Raw genomic sequence first — 21,546 nt, forward strand, 5'->3', positions numbered from 1 at the left:
CCCTGAAAACACACAGCAGTTCTGGGTTGGGAACCTGGCTTTTCTCTTCCTGGTGGCCTTGAAAGAAAGGTGGCTGAAAAGTCAGTTGACACCCAGAGGGACACAGCAAGCTGAGCTGCATGTGACTGGGTGACGGTTCTTGGCTTCTTGTGTTTTGTTTCCTGTAATGCACATGCTACAAAATACATAAAAGCTTCTTTTTAAAGTTTAAAAAAAAAAAGTCAGTTGAGTGGCCACTAGGTGGAAGTGTTGCTCAACAATTGAAGACCTGCAGGCTCATCAGCTTTGAGTTGATGCTCATGCTTCACACTTTGTACACTTTGAAGTACAGTCTCAGAGTAAACCAGCTAGATACAGAGAATGCTAGACCCAACCCAGAGCCAAAGTGGATCAGAAAGTCGATTTGAGAACACTGCCGCTAGCAGCTCCTGCTGCCCTTGCGCTTAGATAGTGTAGTCCTAAGCTCTACACCATTGTCCTCCATCCTCTAGCCAACACTGAACTTCCTCATCTGCTACCAGAAGGTTGCTTTCTGGGCTAGCAAGATGCTGAGGCCAGCAGCAGGCTATACTTCCCTCTCCTGTGTTTGCATAAACTGACTTCCTGTTCCATCCCCAGTCCCTGAGACTCCCCAGAACAGCCTTACCTCCACAGGGGTTGACTGCCGCCAAGGTCATTAACCCCAAACAGACTGGGTTCCTGCTCTGCTAGCACTAAGGTCTTGCACTTAGAGCAGTTGGCATCCCAGTGCCAGAGGTGGGCATGGGACTGTAAGGTCACCAGAGCCTCTGAAGGACAGGGTGAGAGGTCCTGGTGGGAGGCACATGGAAGTTTCATGAGAGGTAGAGGTTTTGCCTGGGGAGTGGCAGCCCTGACTTGTTGCTGTGTACTCAGGCAGATTCGAGGCTGGTAGGTTTGGAAACATCCTATTTTGGGGTAGGAAAGATTGAAAAGGCTCCCTTGCTCACCATAGGCAGTCCCACTCCGAGCAGGCTGGAGATTGAGCCAGTGGAAGCAGAGAGGTGGGGTGGAGAGAGCTTTGTGGTGTCACCCCACCTCTGCTCTTCCCTCACTTCCTGTGGTAACAGAAGCAAGGGCCCCATGGAGCCCTTTACGTGTTGGCAGTGTGCTTCCTGTAGCCTTCAGCAGCCCGCCCTGGGGAGGGACTAACACAGCTTTTGTGATAAGGCCACCACAGGCTGTCCTGAAGGAAGCAACTGAGCAGGACAAGGCAGCCCCAGGCCAGGGGTGACAGGTGCTCCACACCACCTGCAACTTGAGCCCCTTGCAGGCCAGGTAAGTGCAAGACCCGGAAAGACTCATTTGTCCCCTGCCCTACTGTTCCGTGCTCAGCAGCCACACTTGATAGCACCCCAGAGCCTTGTGTGGGCTAGAGTGCTGACCGAGAGCTGTGGGCTAGGACTTGTTCTGTGGGATATGGGACTTGGCGGAGCTATGAGGAGAGTCAACCTGCTCTGGTGGCCAGCAGATGCTCCTGAGTGAGTGAGGGTTTTTTTGTTTGTTTTTTCCTCGAAACGGGGTTTCTCTGTGTAACGGCTCTGGCTGTCCTGAAACTTGCTTTGTAGCCTAGGCTGGCCTCAAACTCACAGAAATCTGCCTGCCTCCACTTCCTGAGTGCTGGGATTACAGACGTGGGTTTTTATTGGGCTTTAGTGTTCCCACTCGTGAGACCTGAGTTGGCCGGAGAGTTCCAGGGAACTGTCCCTTCAGCCCAAACAACTATGAGAGTAGAGGGCCTCAAGTTGGCTCGATTCTAGCAGCTCTCCCTCAGTGCCCCAAGGCCTCCCCACCTACCCAGGATACCATAGGGCTCCTGCTTATTTGTAGGCACCCCACCAGATCCCAGCTTCTGCTCACCTCGCCTCAACAGAAGCAGCAGCAGCCATGGCGGGAATGAAGACAGCCTCTGGGGACTATATCGACTCATCCTGGGAGCTGCGGGTGTTTGTGGGCGAGGAGGACCCTGAGGCCCAGTCTGTCACCCTCCGAGTCACAGGAGAGTCGCACATTGGTGGGGTGCTTCTGAAGATCGTGGAGGAGATCAGTGAGTCCCTGTGACCCCCATGTCCCCAGTTTGGCACACGGTCAGGGCAGTCATGACCGCTATCCTTGGTACTTCTGGGCCATCTCTGCCCTGACATTCATGATAACCTTGTCACAATGACTCAGGCAACAGCTTAATTGTTTGGTTCCAAAGGAGCTATTTCTTCAACTTCCTCTCCCTTGTCCTTCCTCCCACTCCTGCTGGTTCTGTCCAGTCTTCAAGGGACAGGCAGAACATGGTCCCCTATACACCTTGCCTGTGCTGAGGCCTCAGTCGTGTTCTTGAGGTCTGAAGGATGTCTGGGAGGTTTCTGGGGTCTACTCTCCTACCCTTCCTCCCCAGCAAGCCACTTGGCAGGCTGGTAACCGTGGGTGGAAGGCCCTGCCCCCACAGGAAGTTATGGTAGAGTAGGCTGGTGCGATATCAGTCACCCAGCGTCACCCAGAAGGCCCCATGGGGGCTTCTCATGAACCTTCCTAGTGGAGAATGAGAACTCTCACTTCCTGGGAGGATGGTAGGAAAGCCACCGATAGCCAGAGCCGGAAAGCATCCTACACGATCTCCTGATAGCCTGAGCCAGAAGGCCTTGCACTATGAACTAGGCCTCTGAGGTAGGACAGGGATGGGAGGCAGGCTTTCTAGACCCAACCCATCCCCTATGCATTCCAAGACAGGGAACAGGGTGACTGGGCAAAACAGGCCCCAACACAGCCAAATCACAGGGCCAAGGCAGGGAAGGGAACTGCCAGAGGCAGGGCCCAAAGCGGCTGTGAAAGCAGAAGTGGGGAGCAGATGGGTGATCCCTCAGAACTAGATGTCAGACAGAGTTAGAGACTTGACCTGGGCCAAGTCAGAACAGAAGGGCTGAGAGCCTGGTGTGCCCCAGAGCACAGCATGTGGCTTAGCACAGGCAGCTAGACCTCCCCGTGAACCACTGCATCACTTCAGTTCAAGGACCTCAGACCCCAGCAATAGCAACATTATCCCCATCCCTCCCACTGCCAGTCGATGGTGAGGCCAGCCTTCCTGCATGCTGGTGCCAAATTCTGAGAGGTTCCTTGGGGGACCTGATGCTAGGAAGAACAGTGTCAGGTGCTTTCCAGAATAGGAAAGACCTGATGTTGATACCAGGGGCTCGAGGAGCCTTGATGTTAAGGTCTCAGGACAGTAAAGACACCTGGTTAGTGACAAAATAGGAAGCCCAGGCGATGCCCCTGAGAGTCCAGGGAGGCCCAGTGGCCTCTTGAGGGATTAGGTACTTGCCTTAGAAACAGGGCACGACCGTGTTAAGACAGACCTTTACAGGGCCCCTTGTCTGCAGCCAGGGAGACCCAAGCAGACCATCTAGTTGTCTGGGAGCAGGACAGGGGCGGGATGAGGGCTCCAGAGGCCAGACAGGGAGGACAGAAAAGGTAGATTTAGAAGTGAAATTGATATTAACTCAAGGTTGGACTGGAAGCAAAAGGCATGGTGCTTGAGTGTTGGGAAGAGTCCATGGTAGTTAGATGATCTGGGAAGGAAGGGCTCCTCTGTCCAGTCACAGAGGCAGCAGCATTGGAAGGCTGGGGCTAGTCCCACCGCACTGAGTGTTCCAGCACTGACTGTGGAGCCAGGTGAACAGGAGTCTGGGGTGAAAGAAGCAATAGATGTGCCCATTTAGAGTGCAGATCTCAGCAGAAGACAGCCAGGGCTGATGTCATAAAACAGGAGAGATAGCCAGCCCCCAGAAGAGGGAGCAGGTCCAGACTAAACCCCTGGGGAAAGTGACGAACAGGTGGGGAGAGCAAAGCCACAGCAAAGGCTGCTGGGCATGAGGCAGTCCCAGCCCTACACAGCAAAACCCTGCCCCAAGTTTAAAAACTAAAAGCAAAAGGCTGATTGGAGAGGAAGTGGGAGCAGAGCGAAGGCCTGTGGAGGGGAGCTCAGAGTCCTGAGGAGCCAGGCAGAGAAGCTTCTCCAGGACTTTGCAGCACTGGTGACAATGGGGAGGCAGGTCAGGAGCTGGCGTGAGTCCAGGATGGGACAGGGATCAAAACTCACTGGGAGAAGCTGGGCGGTGGTGGCGCACGCCTTTAATCCCAGCACTTGGGAGGCAGAGGCAGGTGGATCTCTGTGAGTTTGAAGCTAGCCTGGTCTACAGAACAAGTTCCAGGACTGGCTCCAAAGCTACACAGAAACTTTGACTTGTAAACAAAACAAAACAAAAAAACCGTCAGTGGGAAGACCAGACAGAGGCCTAGCATCTGAGCTGGTAGAGTGCTTGCCTCGCATGCAAAAAAGCCCTGGGTATGATCCTCAGCACTGCACCAACGAGGCATATACCTGCCATCCCAGCATTGGGCAGCTGGAGGCAGGAGGATGAGCAGATCAGGGCTGTCCTCAACTATACAGCAAGTTCAAAACCCTGTCTGACAATACCTAAACAATAACATAGACTAAGCCAAGAACTTGAGTCTCAGCAAAACCCAGGAGGCTGTGTGCTCAGAGCAGCGTTTCGCCCCATTTGTTTCTGTATTCACACTTCTTTGGAGGACGATGAGGAATCCTCCTGTGTCATCCCTCGTCACCCCAATCCCTGGTCACATGACAAGTGGCACATTCACATTTCCAAATGAATGCTTCTTGTAAGGGTCAAAATTGCACAACATTTTGTATGTAGCGGACATTGGTCAGCAGCCCTGAGTCAGGATGATTGTTACATCTTAACTAGAAAACTGGAGCTAGAGAGTGAAGCTCCTTAAGCAAGGTCACACAGCTAGTCACTAGACCTGAAGACCTGCAGACACTGCCATTGTTGGGTGTGGTGGCGCACACCTTTAATCCCAGCACTAGAGAGGCAGAAGCAAGCTGAGCTCTGTAAATTTGAGACCAGCTTGGTCTTCATAGCAAGTTCCAGGCCAGCCAGGGCTACATAGTGAGACCCTATCTCAAGAAAAAGACAGACATCCATATATATATAAAAGGGCTGGGTGGGCCGGGCGGTGGTGGCGCACGCCTTTAATCCCAGCACTTGGGAGGCAGAGGCAGGCGGATCTCTGTGAGTTCGAGACCAGCCTGGTCTACAAGAGCTAGTTCCAGGACAGGCTCCAAAAACTACAGAGAAACCCTGTCTCGAAAAACCAAAAAAAAAAAAAAAAAAAAAAAAAGGGCTGGGCGGTGATAGCTTAATCCCAGCACTCAGGAGGCAGAGGCAAGCAGATCTCTAAGGTTTACAGAGCAAGTTCCAAAGCAGTCAAGGCTATGCAGAGAAACCCTGTCTCAAATAAACAAAAACCAAAAACAAATAAACAGAAAGGGCATTGAGCCAAGCATCCCAGAAGATACACAGGCTATAAGGTGTCAACTCAATGGTGTGTGAAATGGGGGTACCCACATTCTGGGTTGGGGGTTCCCCTGGTAAGTGATGTAACAACTGAACCCAGAAGGAGTCAGCTGTCAACCATTCCACCCTCACTTTGAAGCCAACCCAATCTGGCTCACCTGTGGCTTTGGTGCTGGGACAGAAATGAAGAAGGTTTGGCAGGGCCTTTGAAGGCCAATGGACACCCCTGGGTCCTCATAGATCGCAAGCAGGACTGGTCTGACCATGCCATTTGGTGGGAGCAGAAGAGACAGTGGCTGCTGCAGACACACTGGACACTGGATAAGTATGGGATCCTGGCAGATGCCCGCCTTTTCTTTGGGCCACAGCACCGACCCGTCATCCTGCGACTACCCAACCGTCGTGTGCTGCGTCTGCGTGCCAGCTTTTCCAAGCCCCTCTTCCAGGCTGTAGCTGCCATCTGCCGCCTCCTCAGTGAGTAGCTGTGACCCCTTCCGTTTCCCAGGCCAAAGCGCATAAGCTTGTTCTTGCCAGAGCCTCTCCCCCAGCCTACCAAAGGGCTGGGACTTCCCCGGGGTGTCTGTGTGGGAAGGCAGGAAGGTGACACTTGGTGCTGAGCCCTTACTCCCTTCAGGTATCAGGCACCCCGAGGAGCTGTCCCTGCTTCGTGCTCCAGAAAAGAAGGAGAAGAAGAAGAAGGAGAAGGAGCCTGAGGAAGAAGTGCATGACCTGACCAAGGTTGTCCTAGCTGAGGGTGAGTGAGCGTGGCCAGCCTGGGCTGGGGCCAGGACAGAGTGAAGCCTGGGAGGCCAGGCCTAGGCCAGGCCTGACTGACTCCCACCCACACTGCAGGTGTGGCACCCACCTTATTCCGAGGCATGCCAGCACACTTCTCGGACAGTGCCCAGACTGAGGCTTGTTACCACATGCTGAGCCGGCCACAGCCACCACCTGACCCTCTCCTGCTCCAGCGCCTGCCGAGGCCCAGCTCCCTGTCTGACAAGACCCAGCTCCACAGCAGGTGCATGACCAACACCCAGACCACCCTGCCCAGGGCCTAGCTCCTCTACCCTCTGCTCCCTGCTTCCTGGCCCTTCTTCTCTGTGCCCTGACTCTGCCTCTGTCACACCCAGGTGGCTGGATTCCTCGCGGTGCCTCATGCAGCAAGGTGTCAAGGCCGGGGATGTGCTTTGGCTGCGGTTTAAGTACTATAGCTTCTTTGACCTGGATCCCAAGGTGAGCTGGGCTCTGGATAAGAAGTCTAGCTCTGGGGAGTTAGCCACTGTAGGTATCAGTTTGTCCGATCATACATGTTCATCTGTGCCTCTACACATCCATCCTACCAATGCACTACAGGGCCTCCGATGCTAAGGCAGATGGAAACAAATCTCAGTGCTGGTTTCTTTAGGACCTGCCTGCTGGGGGCTCATGGCAGGTGCTGGGGAGTATGGGTCTCTGGTGGGGAGGTTCTGAGCTGCGCATAGGGAGGCCACCTGAGCCTGCAGGGCCTAGGAGGTGGAGAAGGAACTTTGCAGAGTGGCCTCAATGTGTCCCACTCTTGGCCCTCCATGCCTGTTTTCTCCTCTGTAACAGCGTAGTCTAGCCCTCTGTCTCCACCAACTGCCCGGCCCCACAGGCTGCTCTTCCTACCCGTGCCCTTCACAGCAAACCTGTGCATGGTGTTCTACAAAGCGCTTGGTTTTAAGCTGTCCACAGAGTCCCTCCACGTTCTCTCCTGAGCCAAGCTTCCTGCTGTCTTCTGCCCACATCTGCATGCAAGAGACACCTGCTGCCTCCATGCAGCCTGCCCCATGTTTCCATCCCACCTACACACACACACACACATACACACACACACACACACACACACACACACACACACACACACATACACCCAGTAATAAGGATTAGACCTACGGCTTTTTGTTTGCTTGCTTTTTTTGTTTTGTTTTGTTTCGTTTTTGTTTTTTTTGCAAATGCTAGACAAATGCTTAAGTACTGAGCTACTATCCCAGGCCCTTTGGAATTATTTTATTTTTTTGTATGGGCGTTACCTCTGCATGTATGTCTGTATAGCACATGTGCCTGGTACCAACAGAGACCAGAAGAGGATATCAGATCCCTGGAACTGGAACTACAGAGAGTTGTGAGCCACCATGTGGGTGCTGGAAACTGAACCTGGAAGAACAGTCAATAATCTTAACCACTGAGCTGTCTCCAACCTTGAACTTTTATTATTTATTTATTTTAAATTTGAGGCAGAGTCTTGCCAAGTTATCTAAGTTGTGGAGCCTGGCCTTGAACTCACTCTGTAGCCCAGTCAGGCCTTGAATTCTCAGTCTTCCTGCCTCAGCACCTCCAGCGACTAGGATTACAGGCTTGCATCTTCCGTGCTCATTTATGGAGGGACATAGCCAACGCCCCTTCCTCTGGAATTATCTTTCTCTCACAGCTTCCATATCCCATGGGCTAACGGTGTGTGTCTCTCTCCTTGTAGCTGTACCCAGGCTCTGTGGCTTCTTTTTCTCCTCTTCCTCAGCTACCCCCTGTGTGCACATGAGGTCAGAGGTCATTGTCAGGTGTCTTCTGTCAGTGTCTCTCACAGAACCCAGAACTCACTGATTCAGCTATCCTGGCTAGCTAGCGAAACCCAAGGTTCTGCCTGTCTCTGCCTGGAGTACTGGTATTATAGCCTGTTTATATGGGTGCTGGGGATGTGAACTTGGTTTTTTTTTTTTTTTTTTTGCTTGCACATGAAATATTCTACAACTGAGCTGTCTCTCCAGCCCCTTCTTCTTTTTAAAATCATATTTATCTATTGTATGTGTGTATGGGAGAGAGAGAGTTCCTGTGTGCCACTGTATATGTGTGGAGGTCAGGGGGCAGCTTGCAGAAGTGGGTTTCTCCTTCCACCATATGAGTCCCATGGCTCAAACTCAGGTTGTCAGGCTTGGCAGCAGGTGCCTTCACCTACTGAGATATTTTGCTGGTCTTTTTAAACAACTGAATTTTAGGGCCAGAGAGATGACTCAAAGGTTAAGAGCACTGGCTGCTCTTCCAGAGGACCTGAGTTCAATTCCCAGCAACCACATGGTGCCTCACAATCATCTATACTGAGATCTGATGCTCTCTTCTGGCATGTAGGCAGAACCCTGTATACATAATAAATAAATAAAATCTTTAAAAAACAGAGCAAAAACAAACAAACAAACAAAAAAACCAAAAAAACCCTGAATTTTAGCCCAGTGGAGGTGGTGCACATCTTTAGTCCCAGCACTCAGGAGGCAGAGGCAGGCAGATCTCTGTGAGTTCAAGGCCAGCCTAATCTACAGAACAGCCAGGACTACACAAAGAAACCCTGTCTCAAAACTCCAAAAAAAAAAAAAAAGAGCCGGGCGATGGTGGCGCACGCCTTTAATCCCAGCACTCGGGAGGCAGAGGCAGGCGGATCTCTGTGAGTTCGAGACCAGCCTGGTCTACAGAGCTAGTTCCAGGACAGGCTCCAAAGCCACAGAGAAACCCTGTCTCGAAAAACCAAAAAAAAAAAAAAAAAAAACTGGTGTCATTTTGTAGTTCAGGGGCAACCCTACTCTACTGCCTCTGAGTCATTTGTAAAACAGTTCTTTATTTAATTGTTTGTCTTGGTTTTGTTCCCTGGTGCTGAGGTAAACCCTGACAAAAACTACTCCACAAAGGGTTATTTTAGTCACAACTTAAGCACAGTGCCTCATGACAGGGACGAAGGCCGGCTGGACTCCACCCCCCACACGCCACGCGCAGGAGGAAGAGAGCAGTGAAGGCTTGCCCACTGGTGCTCAGCTCTCTTTTTCCACTCACAAAGCCCGGGTTCTCCTGCCCAGGCATGGCTCCCCACCTTGCCGTGGGTGGGACTTCCCACATGAGGTAACATAAGATAACCCCACATATGCCCAGCGATCCATCTCTAGCATGGTCGATTTGACAACACTGACCTGGCCCAGTATTATAAAGTCTTGTTCATGGGGCTAAGGATGAATCCAGAGGAACCTGCCTAGCCTGTGCAAGACCGAGGGGATCCACAGCCCTGCAAACAGATAAAACGCAAAAATCCTTGATTGGAGTTAAGACCCTGGGAAGCCAGCCTGATGAGGATGCACCCCAGCCTCCTCCCACCTTCCTATGAACCCTGCCAGCTGTCACTGCTCCTTCTCCTCCTTCCCAGCCTCTGCTAAGCCCCCAGCTCCATCTACTACTGCCTCCCAGTGACTGGGACGCCCTGATCCTGCACCACACCTCCCCTGCAGGAGAGCAGGTGGCTCTGCTCAGTCTGTCCCACTCGGGACTGGAACCGCAGTTACTCTGGCCCCGCAAGTTCTTGGCACTTGCAGCAAAACCATTCTCTACCCCACTCTGTTCTCTAGGAAAGGTAGATTTGAACAACGTTGTTTTTATTTTCATTCTTACTTTCTTTTTTTTATTTGTTTTGTTTTTATTTCATACACACTGGTGTTTTGCCTGCATGTATGTCTAGGTGGGGATGTTAGGTCCCCTGGAGAGTCTCACTTTATTCCCCAGGCTAGTCTTGAACTTAGTTTCCCGGCTAGCTAGGACTTGTGTGTGCGCTCCTGAGCCCAGAGCCCTGCTCTGTGACCTTGCAGTTTTGCGCATAGCTATTGGTTCTCAGAAGATGAAGACTCAGCTATCTCGCCCTCTCCCTTTCCCTCCCCTCCCACACAGCACATACATTTCTGTGAGTCTTACTAATCTACTGGTGTTTATGGTATTTGGTACAAACAATGTGGCCATGACTACAAACGGTAGCCATAAACAGTGTTCTTAGCAGAACCCAGAATAGCTGTGTTCATATTTCCTTTCATGGTCAAATTTCTTAGGAGCTGATAGGTGACATACATGATGTCATGGGTTGAACCCAGGGCCTGCAGGGCCGGCTCCTCCACTGCTGAGATCTGCCTACCCAGAGTTAACTGTCCACACGATGAGAGGTGCTGCTAAGGACTCCTGGACATCCCTGCACTGACTTGTACAGGCCCCTTAGCCCAGCACCTCCCACGATACCCACCACAATACCACTTTCAGAGCTGCAGGTGAGCAAAACCAGGCCTGGCAGTGTAATTCCGGCAGCTTGAGAGGCTGAAGCAGGAAGGTGGGCAGTTCAGGCCTGTCCTAGCTGCATGATGAACTCAAGGCCAGCCTGGGCAATAAAACCCAGTCTCAAATTAGCAAGCAATAATCATAGTAAGCCGGGCGGTGGTGGCGCACGCCTTTAATCCCAGCACTTGGGAGGCAGAGGCAGGCGGATCTCTGTGAGTTCGAGACCAGCCTGGTCTACAAGAGCTAGTTCCAGGACAGACTCCAAAGCTACAGAGAAACCCTGTCTCGAAAAACCAAAAAAAAAAAAAAAAAAAAAAAAAAAAAAAAAAAAAAAAAATCATAGTAATTACATATATATATATCTCAGTAGGGTCAAACTATTTTTTCAATATTCGTGGAAGTGGGGTCTGAAGAAGCACCAAGAAGGGTGGGTGGGTTGACAGCCCAGGTCCTACCCTGGTAAGAGCTTCTTTACTTAACTACTAATGTTCCCTGTGCTCTAATCCATCTAACTAACTCGCAATTTCCTACCCTATGTACATATGTACATATGCACATATGCACATTCTCTCTCTCTCTCTCTCTCTCTCTCTCTCTCTCTCTCTCTCTCTCTCTCTCTCGTGTGTGTGTGTGTGTGTGTGTGTGTGTGTGTGATGGGGGCTCCCACTTTGTAGTCCTGGCTAATCTATAACTTGCTATGCACACTAGACTAACTCTGAATTCACAGAAATCCTTCTACCTCTGCCTCCTGAGTGGAGTGCTAGGGTTAAAGGAGTGTAGCACCACACGGTGTGGCAAGCATTCAGGAGGCAGAGACAGGAGGATCTCTGAGTTCTAGGCCAGCCTGGTCTACATAGTGAGTTCCAGGCCAGACAGGGCCCTGTCTCAAAATTAACAACAAAAACATTTGGACTCACTTTGTACTCCAGGCTGTTCTAGAATCTGCTGTGTAAAGCCAGGTGATCGTGATGCCCACTTTTAGTCCTAGCACTGAGGAGGCAAAGACAGGTGGATCTCTGAGTTTTTGGTCAGCCTGGCCTACAGAGCAAGTTCCAAGATAGCCAGGGCTACACAGAGAAACCCTGTCTCAAGAAAAAACAAAAACAAAACAAAATAAAACAAAAAACATCAAAAAATAAACAGAATTCACTGTGTAGCTCAAACTGGTCTGGAACTTATGATAATCCTTTTGCCTCAACTTCCCAAATTATGGGATTACAGGGATGAGCCACCACACCCCACTGGAGCCAGTCCCCTCCCAAATACCATCAGTCGATGCTGGTTGAATCAGGATTTGGAGCCCCAGATCTGAAGCTGAATGTGTAATTCCAAACACTGTGTGCACAGATTTGGAGGAGGAAGAGGTGGGACATAGGGCATGCAGGGGCACCTCAAGTAGGACCTCCCCGTGAACAGCAAGTGACAGTTTCAGTGGCTCCAGCCTCAGCAGCACTTGCTATTTGTTGCTTTTATGATACAGCCACTATGCCAGAAGATTGTCCCATAGCGTTACTGAGATGTGGCTTCTGCTGCAAGCACCCCAGCCTTAGCAGTTTGTTTTTGGCTATCAGGCATGGTGGTTGTACAGCCACCACCACCTCCAGGTTTTTTTCAGTTTATTTTATGTTCATTGTTGTTTTGCCTGTGTGGATGTCTACGTGAAGGCACCAGATCCCCTAGAACTGGAGTTACAGACAGGTATGAGTTGCTATGTGGATGTTGGGAATTGAACCTGGGTTCTCTGGAAGAGCAGTCAGTGTTCTTTATCGGCATCTCTCCAACCCTGCTGCATCCAGTTTTAAAACATTTTTGCTGTTCCAGAATATTCTCTAGCGCCCATTTTAGTTTTCTACCCCTAACACCCCTCCCAAGACAACCAGTAGACCGACTCTTCTGTGACCCACATTCCCCAGTGACTAAGGGACTCCAGCTCTATTTAGCTATTAACCGCTCTCCAGTGCCATTTCTCTTCATATTTTGGGCAGTTCCTGCCTTAAGCTGTCTGTCCTTCCTGGTTTGTGGTATGCTCTATACACTCTAGATAAGAGTATCTGTCAGAGGGCTGGCTCCTGAGTCCATTTCTCTGCTCAACGGTCTGCCTTTTAATTCTCTTGACGGTTTGATAAGCCATTCTGTTCTGCCTTTGTGTGTGTGTGTGTGTGTGTGTGTGTGCATGCGCACAACAGTCTTATGTGGCCCGGCCTGATCTCAGTCACAGTTGATCTTGAACTCCCGGCCCTCCTGCTTCCCCTTCCAAAGTGCTGGATGATGAGCAAACACCACTAAGCTCACTTTCATGCAGCACTGGGAATGGAACCCAGGGCTTTACTCAGGGTTCCTCTCCTCTCCTTGCCTTTTTGATGCCCTTCCTCTCAGGTCTGGTGGGTCTCAGAGTGTGCACTTCCGTGGGTCCCTGGGAGGCCCTCTCTTTTCTTGACTCTAGCGAACTTTCACTTCTTTCCTTTAGTGGTCTGCTGCCGCCCCGTGGGCCTCTGCTCTGTAGGTCTCTACCTCAGGGAAGCCTTCCTGGAGTTCTTTCCTGTGGCCTGTACTCTCCTGATGGCTTGAGGGATCTACCGCAGGGGATGCTATCTTTTTTCTATTCTGGGGCTGTCTTCCTCCTCGCTTGCCTACCCTCAGCAGGAGGCTAGCCTATAGCATGGGGCTCAGTAGGGCAGAGGTTTATGGAGAAAGCTGCACCGCCTGCCTAGGGTGTGCAGGCCAGCAGGGTAGAGCTGGGGACTTGCTGTCCATGCTGAGCCGAGCCTAAGTATCCAGGACAGGCGCCATCTGACTAGCTGAGCCCCCTGACCTCCTGCTGCTCCAGACAGACCCAGTCCGGCTGACCCAGCTGTATGAACAAGCCCGTTGGGACTTGCTGACAGAGGAGATTGACTGCACTGAAGAGGAGATGATGGTGTTTGCTGCCCTGCAGGTGCCTGGGACCCCAGGGTGCTGGGCTACAGGGTAAAAGGCCTTCCAAAAGGGAGTCCATCTCCAGTGAAGGCCAGCATTGGGGGCAGATGGTCCTCAGACTCAGCTCTAACTGACTCTATGTCCCTAGTACCACATCAACAAATTGTCCCTCAGTGGGGATGTGGGGGAGCCGGCCTCCGGGGACCTGGGGTTGGATGACCTGGATGCAGCCCTGAACAACCTGGAGGTGAAGCTGAAGGGGTCGGCACCCTCAGACATGCTGGTGAGGAGGGGCTTGGGCTGGGAATGGGGCTGGGGTCAGGGCCAGGGACAGGTAGGGGACCCAAGGTTCCCTCTTACTTCTCTCTCCCCTAGGACAGCCTCACCACCATCCCGGAACTCAAGGACCACCTCCGAATCTTCAGGTTAAGTGTGGGGAGAGAGGGGAGGAAAGGGAAGGCAAGGAGGCCATGGTTCACAATTTCCTACTCCCTCCAGGCCCCGGAAGCTGACCCTGAAGGGCTACCGCCAGCACTGGGTGGTTTTCAAGGACACCACCCTCTCCTACTATAAGAGCCAGGACGAATCACCCGGGGACCCTATCCAGCAGCTGAATCTCAAGGGTGAGGGAACACTGGCAGCAAAGCTTTCAGCCCTTTCCTTCTAGGGCCTAGGATACCATCCGCCCTGAGGCAGCTGTGGGTGGTGGGGCTGGCTTTCTTACGGGGACCTCTTAACCACCTCCTTCTCCTTGCAGGCTGCGAGGTGGTCCCTGATGTCAATGTCTCTGGCCAGAAGTTCTGTATCAAACTCCTGGTGCCCTCACCGGAGGGCATGAGTGAGATCTACCTGCGCTGCCAGGATGTGAGCAGACTGGACCGAAGGGGGACAGGAGTGGGAGAAGCAAGGGGTAGGGCTGCAATGGCATTCAGGGTAAGAGTGAACATGGCCAGAGCTTACTTACCATCCTCTCTGTCCGCTCCAGGAACAGCAGTATGCGCAGTGGATGGCTGCCTGCCGACTGGCCTCCAAGGGCCGTACTATGGCGGACAGCAGCTATGCCAGTGAGGTGCAAGCCATTCTGGCCTTCCTTAGCCTGCAGCGGACCGGTGGTGGCAGTGGAGGCTCAGGGACCCCCCAGGGCCCTGAAGCCTCTGCCGAGGGCCTTAACCCCTATGGCCTGGTGGCTCCCCGTTTCCAGCGAAAGTTCAAGGCCAAGCAGGTACCAGAGGAAGTGGGGGTGGGTGTGTGGGAACCACCACGGTGTTTATCTAGTCACCCTTGATCCATGGACCTCCAACAGAACCCTCTCCCCTAGGGAACCCCTGTGCTCACTTCTTCCTTTTGTTGTGTCCCAGACACCTCTATGGAAGGGTTCCAAGTCTATTGTAGGGCCTGATTCAGTCACATGTGCCTTTGTACCACAATGGCTGCCTTCCCCTGCTCCATGTTCAGTGTGCTGTGCCCTCAATGGAGCAGGCAGGGAGGTGGGGGGAATCCTAGGGACTTTAGATAAGAGGAGGCCCTAAGAATCCCTTACCATTATGGCCCCTCAGCTCACCCCAAGGATCCTGGAAGCTCACCAAAATGTGGCCCAGCTCTCACTGATTGAGGCCCAGCTGCGCTTCATCCAGGCCTGGCAATCGCTGCCTGACTTCGGCATCTCCTATGTGATGGTCAGGTAGGATTCCAACCCTGCAAAGCACCGTCTCTGCCCTCACTTGCTACCAGCTATTCTGTGCTTACATCCCACACTGGTCCCAGACACACAACCATATCGCTTTCTCCCTGTTCTCTGTGGTACCTCTCCCTGGGGTTCTGTGTATTCCCCAGTGTGCACCATCACAGATATTCAGGAGACAGAACTCGTGCCAGATAAGCGGAAGACCCAGTGCATGTCCCAGCTGTGACAGATGTTTCCCTCTCTGGGCCTTGGCCAACTGTCCCTGGTGTTATAGGGGAACCCTGAGAACTCAGCCAGCTGTCCCTGGTGTTATAGGGGAACCCTGAGAACTCAGCCAGCTGTCCCTGGTGTTATAAGGGAACCCTGAGAACTCAGCCAGCTGTCCCTGGTGTTATAAGGGAACCCTGAGAACTCATTCCCAAGTCTGCAGAGAGATGAATGATATGTGGTTGATGATGATACTTACAAGATCATTACTAGCCGGGTGGTGGTGGTGCACGCCTTTAATCCCAGCACTCGGGAGAGGTAGGTGGGAGGATCTCTGTGAGTTCAAGGCCAACCTGGTCTATAAGAGCTAGTTCCTGGACAGGCTCCAAAGCTACAGAGAAACCCTGTCTGGAAAACAAAACAAAACAAAACAAGAAACGAGATCATTACTTAGAGGCATGAACTATTCCTAATGTTGCCAAATGATATTATGATGCCTGCACCTTGTATGTATTGGTGTATGTGTGGGTGACCTCAGGTGTTGTTCCTTAGGCGCCGCTTATCTGTACCTTGTATGCATTGGTGTATGTGGGGGTGACCTCAGGTGTTGTTCCTCAGGCACTGCTTATCTTGTTTATTTTTACTTTTTTGCGGAGGTGCGGGGTGTTTTGTTTTGTTTTGTTTTTGTTTTTCGAGACAGGGTTTCTCTGTGGCTTTGGAGCCTGTCCGGGAACTAGCTCTGTAGACCAGGCTGGTCTCGAACTCACAGAGATCCGCCTGCCTCTGCCTCCCGAGTGCTGGGATTAAAGGCGTGAGCCACCACGCCCGGCGCTGCAGGGTGTTTTCAAGGCAGGGTTTCCTTATGTAGCCCTGGCTGTCCTGGAACTTGTTCTGTAAACGAGGCTGACCTCAAACTCACAGAGATCCACCTGCCTCTGCTTCCTGAGTACTTTACATTTTTATTTTTCTTTTTATTATTTTTTTTTTTGGTTTTTCGAGACAGGGTTTCTCTGTGGCTTTGGAGCCTGTCCTGGAACTAGCTCTTGTAGACCAGGCTGGTCTCGAACTTACAGAGATCCGCCTACCTCTGCCTCCCAAGTGCTGGGATTAAAGGTGTGCGCCACCACCGCCCGGTGTACTTTACATTTTTAAAGATTTAAGTATTTTTTCCAGGTCAGTAGTGGCACACGCCTTTAATCTCAGCACTCAGGCGGTAAAGGCAGGCAGATCTCTGTGAGTTCTAGGCCAGCCTGGTCTACAGAGTGAGTTCCAGGATAGCCAGTACCACACGGAAAAAGAAAAAAAAAAAAAAAGAAAAAAGATTTAGTTTTTCATGTATGAATATGTATATGTATACATGTACTGCATACAGTGCTCAGTACCCACAGAGGCCAGAAGAGGCACCAGATGCCCTGGAACTGGAGTTATGGGGCCTCTGTGTGGGTACAGGGAACCAAACCTTGGTTTTCTGCAAGTGCTGCGAGTGTTAGCAGCTGAGCCATCTCTCCAGCCTCCATCTTACATTTTCAACTTATTTATTTTGTGCATGTATACATGTGGAGGTCAGAAGACAGCTTACAGGAACCTGGTTCTCTCCTTCCACCGTGTGGGTCCTGGGGATAAACTCAGGTCATCAGGTTTCAAGGGGGCCGAACCTTCTTGCTGGCCCTTTTGGTTTTTCGAGACAGGGTTTCTCTGTAGCTTTGAACTAAAAGATTAAAGGCGTGCACCACCACCATCCAGCCAAAGTGACACTCTTAAATAAATAAATGTGGGTTTAGGAATGGTTTAATGTGTAAAAACGGTAGTCGCACAAGCCTGATACCCCTATTTTTTTTTTTTTTTTTTTTTTTGGTTTTTTCGAGACAGGGTTTCTCTGTGGTTTTGGAGCCTGTCCTGGAACTAGCTCTTGTAGACCAGGCTGGTCTCGAACTCACAGAGATCCGCCTGCCTCTGCCTCCCGAGTGCTGGGATTAAAGGCGTGCGCCACCACCGCCCGGCTCCCCTATTTTTTCTTAATGTTTTCATTTAAATCTCTGTGTGTGTCCGTACACATGCTATGGCCGTTACACAGGGCTCAGAGAATAATAGCCTCTTGGTCCATCTTTACTGTCCACCTTGCTGAGACAAGAGGTCTTTCTTACTCATCACTGTATGTTCCAGGCTAGTTGGTCTCAGACTGTCCAGAGACTTTCCCACCTCTGCCTAACTTGCTGTAGGCACACTGCAGATGCGTTAGATTTACAAGGGGTCTGTGTTCTCATGCATGTGTGGCAAGAAATTTATCCACTGAGCAACTTCTCACAGCCTGTCTGTGTTGTCCGAGGGACCACAAGCATGCTGGCTACCAGTCCTGGGGACCAACCTCAGGTCTTCATACTTGCAAGGCAGGTATTTTACTGACTGAAGCATCTTCTCAGTCCCCCCCATCCCCTACCCACACATATGCGTGCATGTGCACACACACACACACAGTTTTTTCATTCACCAGATGCCAATCTTTTTTTTTTTTTTTTCTGGTTTTTCGAGACAGGGTTTCTCTGTGGTTTTGGAGCCTGTCCTGGAACTAGCTCTTGTAGACCAGGCTGGTCTGGAACTCACAGAGATCCGCCTGCCTCTGCCTCCCAAGTGCTGGGATTAAAGGCGTGCGCCACCACCGCCCGGCACCAGATGCCAATCTTAATTGAATTCCTGCCTCAGCCCCCTTGCTGGGATGGCAGACATGCTGCACCACGCCTGGCTAACCTGAGTCTTTGAATAATCCCATTTTCCAGAGTAGGAGGTTAAAGCTAGGAGAAACTGGGACGGGTGAGGCTGCGCGCTACACTGAGGGCTCTGGGGCAGTGTACACACAGGGTAGGCTCCAGGGCCAGAAGCGGTGTATCTGTCACTCATTATTTCTCCACCCTGGGAATAAGGTTCAAGGGCAGCAGGAAAGATGAGATCTTGGGCATTGCCAACAACCGACTGATCCGCATTGACCTGGCCGTGGGCGATGTGGTCAAGACTTGGCGCTTCAGCAACATGCGTCAGTGGAACGTCAACTGGGACATTCGGCAGGTAGGCTCCAAGGGAGGGCAGGGCCAGGGCCAGGCGGCTAGAGCAGACCCAACTAGGGCAGAGCAGAAGCTGCCGCTTGCTGCCCCTGCCCACTGGACCTGTGACTACCCGCCCACAGGTGGCCATTGAGTTTGACGAGCACATCAACGTGGCCTTCAGCTGTGTGTCTGCCAGCTGCCGTATCGTGCATGAGTACATCGGGGGCTACATTTTCCTGTCTACTCGAGAGCGGGCTCGTGGGGAGGAGCTGGACGAGGACCTATTCCTGCAGCTTACGGGTGGCCATGAGGCCTTCTGAGGGCAGCCAGGCTGCCCCTGCTCCACTTAGCGCCTCCAGGGACCCTCACAAGCCCGCATGCACCTGAACTCACTGCTCCACCACTCCACACACGCACCATGCTGGGCACCTTCACCTGCTTTTGCCGGCAGGCCAAGGCCCTTGGCTGGGGTAGACACTGTCACCACCCAGCCTAGGGATGGTAGGCTCTGAGCCACACAGTGTCCCTCCTCCTGCCCTGTTGGCAGGAGCTCACACTCCTACCTATATGTAGTCTCGAAGCACGTGAGGAGGTCCAGCTATGGATAAGGAACAAGGAATCCTTCTTTCAAACTGGACTTCCTTTCTGTGACTGTTTTCAGAGTCGTTTTGTTTTGTTTTTTAATAAATAAATATTTTATTGTTGGATCTTTCTTCCTCCTCCTCTGGAGCTGTGCTTGGGGCCACTATGATGCTCCATTTCTTTATCACCAGCCAAGGGTAAAGGCTTTCCTGAGGTAGACACAACAGTTGCTAAGAAAGGAACACCTAAATCAGCTATGGGAGGGCAGAAGGGCACAGGCTTCAGGACCCAGGGTAGGCAGCAGTCTGGCACTCACGGGTAGGCCGCAGCTGCAGTGCCTCCTTGAAGTACTTGGGAAGCAGGAAGCCTTCAGCATCCCCTGGAGTCAGGATCACGCCGTTGGCAGAGCGGAAGAAGGGGATTCCATCTGTTCACAGAGCTAGGGATGTGACTGGTGCCCCTCTCTGACAGATTTGGGAGAGTTGCAGGAGAGTCCACACTTACCTGCCAGGGCTAGGGGTCCATCGATGAACACTGCCACGTCACAATTTGGGCGCATGCCTGTAGGGACATCTAGACTGGAGCCTGGGGCATTTGGGCAGAATGGGGCTCTGGGGTGGGGTAGGGATACACTGCTCCATGCGAGTCTGGGCGGTGGTCTCACACAAAGGGACCTGGGAGGATAGACTGGTGAAGGTGACACTGACCACTGATGACACCAGGGTCCCCAGGCAATCCTGAGGCCAAGTGGATGTGCACCCTTCCTTGGCATGACAAGCCCTTCAGTAGAATAGATGGCCAGTGCTTCCAGAATGTGCCGTGGACTAGCATCAAAGGCAGGGCTTGTGGTGTCTCCAGGGGCATCAGCTCCAACTCAGGTACCTGGGAATGAGTGTGAGAATGGACAGCAGTGAGACCTTCATCAACTGGGGTCCTACCTGGCTCTCCCTCCCACTTGCCCCTTGGCACCCACTTGTAGGGAGTGGCCCTGATTGGCCCTGATGAGAGGGCCAGTGCTGGGCTCGCCTGGCTGCAGGGCGAACCGCTGCTTTCCATTTGTATCCACCACGCGCTGCACATCCTCAATTGAGAAGCTGTGGAACTGGGGCAGCTGCAGAAGGGATCGCAGGGGTACAAAGCCATCTGCAGGGTGGGGGTGTGCTCAGGAGCCAGGGCTGTGGTTAACAGGGGAGCCACAGGCAGCTGGAGCAAAGGCTAGGCCTGGGAGGTCACATGACCTCCCATTGTGTGATCTGCAGGAAGGCTTCCCTTTTTGGGCCTCATTTTGTTTTTTTGGTGTTGGGGTGAAACAGAGCCTTGCACCTGCTAGGCAAGCACTCTGCTAAGGAGACACACTTCTTCTCTCCGAAGTCTCTGTTTTCTTAACTTACAGAGGAAGGCGATCAGCATAGTGGTACATGCCTATAAGCCCAGCACTTGGGAGATACTGACAGAAGAATCAAACATTCAAGGCATTTTGAGGCTAGCTTAGGTTACATGACCCCTTGTCCTTAAGAGGACTGGCTGTTCTTCCAAAGGAAGTCTGATTCCCAGCACTCACACGGCAGCTCCCAACCATCTGAACTCCAGTTCCAGGGGGTCCAATGCCCTCTTCTGGCCTCCATAAGCACCAGATATGCATGTGCAAACATATATGCACACAGGCAAAACATTCATACACATATAAAATTTAAAACAAAAAAAACACTAAAAAAATATATCTGCTTCAGAGTAACAGTAAGCAGTAAGTAGCTGACCCAGAGTGGCCATCCAATAAACATCAGTTGCCTCAGTATGCCCCCCTGCCCGTATAGAGCCACTTGAATGAAAACACATCATGAGGCCCAGCCTAGGCAGGGGCTTCTCTTTCAGAGGCCATGGAAGGGGTTCTGGGCCTTGTTTCTCTTGTACATTGGGAGAGCCTGAGTATTCTGTGTTCCTACTGGGGCAGTGTTAAGAGTTGAGGAGGCGAGGTTCCAGTTGCTCTCTGGGCTCCTGCTTTTCCTCCCATCTTCCACAGTGCTCACTTACCAGCTCGCATGGGAAGTCCCAGCTTCAAGGCTCCGTGGCGTAGGACATAGGACAGAGCCTTAGACAGCTGCACATCTCGGTCCTGAAAGAGTCCCGTGGTGGATTTCTGGGTTTCAGTAACTAGCCCTGAGCCCTACTACAAAGGTAGACCAGAACATCTCCAGTGGTCTCTGGGACCATTGGTCCTGCAGTCTTCCCACCAAGAAGCCAAGGCTCAGAGGGTCCCCTCCCCTGTCCAGCTACCGTGGGGGTGAGGGTGGAAAAGTGCATACCTGTTCCCGGGGTCTATGGGCCTTTCTACCTTCCTGCCTCCTTCCTCCTGGGGCGTTCATGACTAAGACCTGTAGAGAACACCGACGTGTGGTCACTCTGCCCATAAAGTCACAAAGGCTCAGGATGAGAGAACTACATTGCTCATCCCACCCTGGAACCTCTGGTCCACACAAGGAAATTTGAGGCCCAGCTGATGAGACTTGCCCAGGGTCACAATCACAGCCACGTGGCCCGAGGGATCTGGATCGAACCCCGCTCTCCAGAGTCGGATGGCGGATCTGCCGTCCGGGTCTCGGGACTAGAGTGCGGACAGACGCCAAGGTGAACCGGATCAGAA

At 52.0% G+C, this 21,546-nt stretch overlaps 2 protein-coding genes across 6 annotated transcripts; one reads left to right on the top strand and one right to left on the bottom strand.

The window, feature by feature from the left end:
- The first annotated feature begins 1,117 nt into the window (after positions 1 to 1,117).
- On the top strand, positions 1,118 to 19,030 carry Fermt3 (FERM domain containing kindlin 3). 3 transcript variants are annotated; one of them, XM_057779388.1, is made up of 15 exons: positions 1,118 to 1,296; positions 1,892 to 2,065; positions 5,628 to 5,861; positions 6,022 to 6,141; positions 6,240 to 6,408; positions 6,521 to 6,623; positions 13,306 to 13,413; positions 13,543 to 13,677; positions 13,770 to 13,819; positions 13,893 to 14,017; positions 14,152 to 14,258; positions 14,380 to 14,616; positions 14,951 to 15,075; positions 18,204 to 18,345; positions 18,464 to 19,030. In XM_057779388.1, exons 2-15 carry the CDS (start codon positions 1,906 to 1,908, stop codon positions 18,641 to 18,643), a joined length of 1,995 nt encoding a protein of 664 aa, XP_057635371.1. In that variant the 5' UTR covers positions 1,118 to 1,296; positions 1,892 to 1,905; the 3' UTR covers positions 18,644 to 19,030. The 3 variants fall into 3 exon arrangements, with proteins under 3 accessions (XP_057635371.1, XP_057635369.1, XP_057635370.1); XM_057779386.1 differs by having other exon boundaries at positions 1,119 to 1,296; positions 1,849 to 2,065; XM_057779387.1 differs by lacking the exon at positions 1,118 to 1,296 and adding an exon at positions 1,471 to 1,499 and having other exon boundaries at positions 1,849 to 2,065.
- On the bottom strand, positions 18,999 to 21,533 carry Trpt1 (tRNA phosphotransferase 1). 3 transcript variants are annotated; one of them, XM_057779392.1, is made up of 8 exons: positions 21,414 to 21,530; positions 21,209 to 21,277; positions 20,937 to 21,018; positions 19,879 to 20,048; positions 19,613 to 19,787; positions 19,410 to 19,466; positions 19,222 to 19,332; positions 19,020 to 19,135 (listed from the first exon to the last, which is right to left on the bottom strand). In XM_057779392.1, the coding sequence occupies exons 2-8, from the start codon at positions 21,266 to 21,268 to the stop codon at positions 19,020 to 19,022; spliced, it is 771 nt and encodes a 256-aa protein (XP_057635375.1). In that variant the 5' UTR covers positions 21,269 to 21,277; positions 21,414 to 21,530. The 3 variants fall into 3 exon arrangements, with proteins under 3 accessions (XP_057635374.1, XP_057635375.1, XP_057635372.1); XM_057779391.1 differs by having other exon boundaries at positions 18,999 to 19,114; positions 21,209 to 21,511; XM_057779389.1 differs by having other exon boundaries at positions 21,209 to 21,533.
- Between the last annotated feature and the right edge of the window lie 13 nt (positions 21,534 to 21,546).

The sequence above is a fragment of the Chionomys nivalis genome, chromosome 8, assembly GCF_950005125.1.
Source record: "Chionomys nivalis chromosome 8, mChiNiv1.1, whole genome shotgun sequence".
NCBI classification, from domain to species: Eukaryota; Metazoa; Chordata; class Mammalia; order Rodentia; family Cricetidae; genus Chionomys; species Chionomys nivalis.

Coding starts and splice junctions, on each gene's coding strand:
- Fermt3 (XM_057779388.1), top strand. CDS start 1,906: ATGGCGGGAATGAAGACAGCCTCTGGGGACTATATCGACTCATCCTGG. Junction 6,142..6,239: donor CAAGGTTGTCCTAGCTGAGG/GTGAGTGAGCGT, acceptor CCCACACTGCAG/GTGTGGCACCCACCTTATTC. Junction 13,820..13,892: donor GACCACCTCCGAATCTTCAG/GTTAAGTGTGGG, acceptor TACTCCCTCCAG/GCCCCGGAAGCTGACCCTGA.
- Trpt1 (XM_057779389.1), bottom strand. CDS start 21,313: ATGGGCAGAGTGACCACACGTCGGTGTTCTCTACAGGTCTTAGTCATG. Junction 20,049..20,936: donor GGGACTTCCCATGCGAGCTG/GTAAGTGAGCAC, acceptor CCCACCCTGCAG/ATGGCTTTGTACCCCTGCGA. Junction 19,136..19,221: donor ACTGCAGCTGCGGCCTACCC/GTGAGTGCCAGA, acceptor TTCCTTTCTTAG/CAACTGTTGTGTCTACCTCA.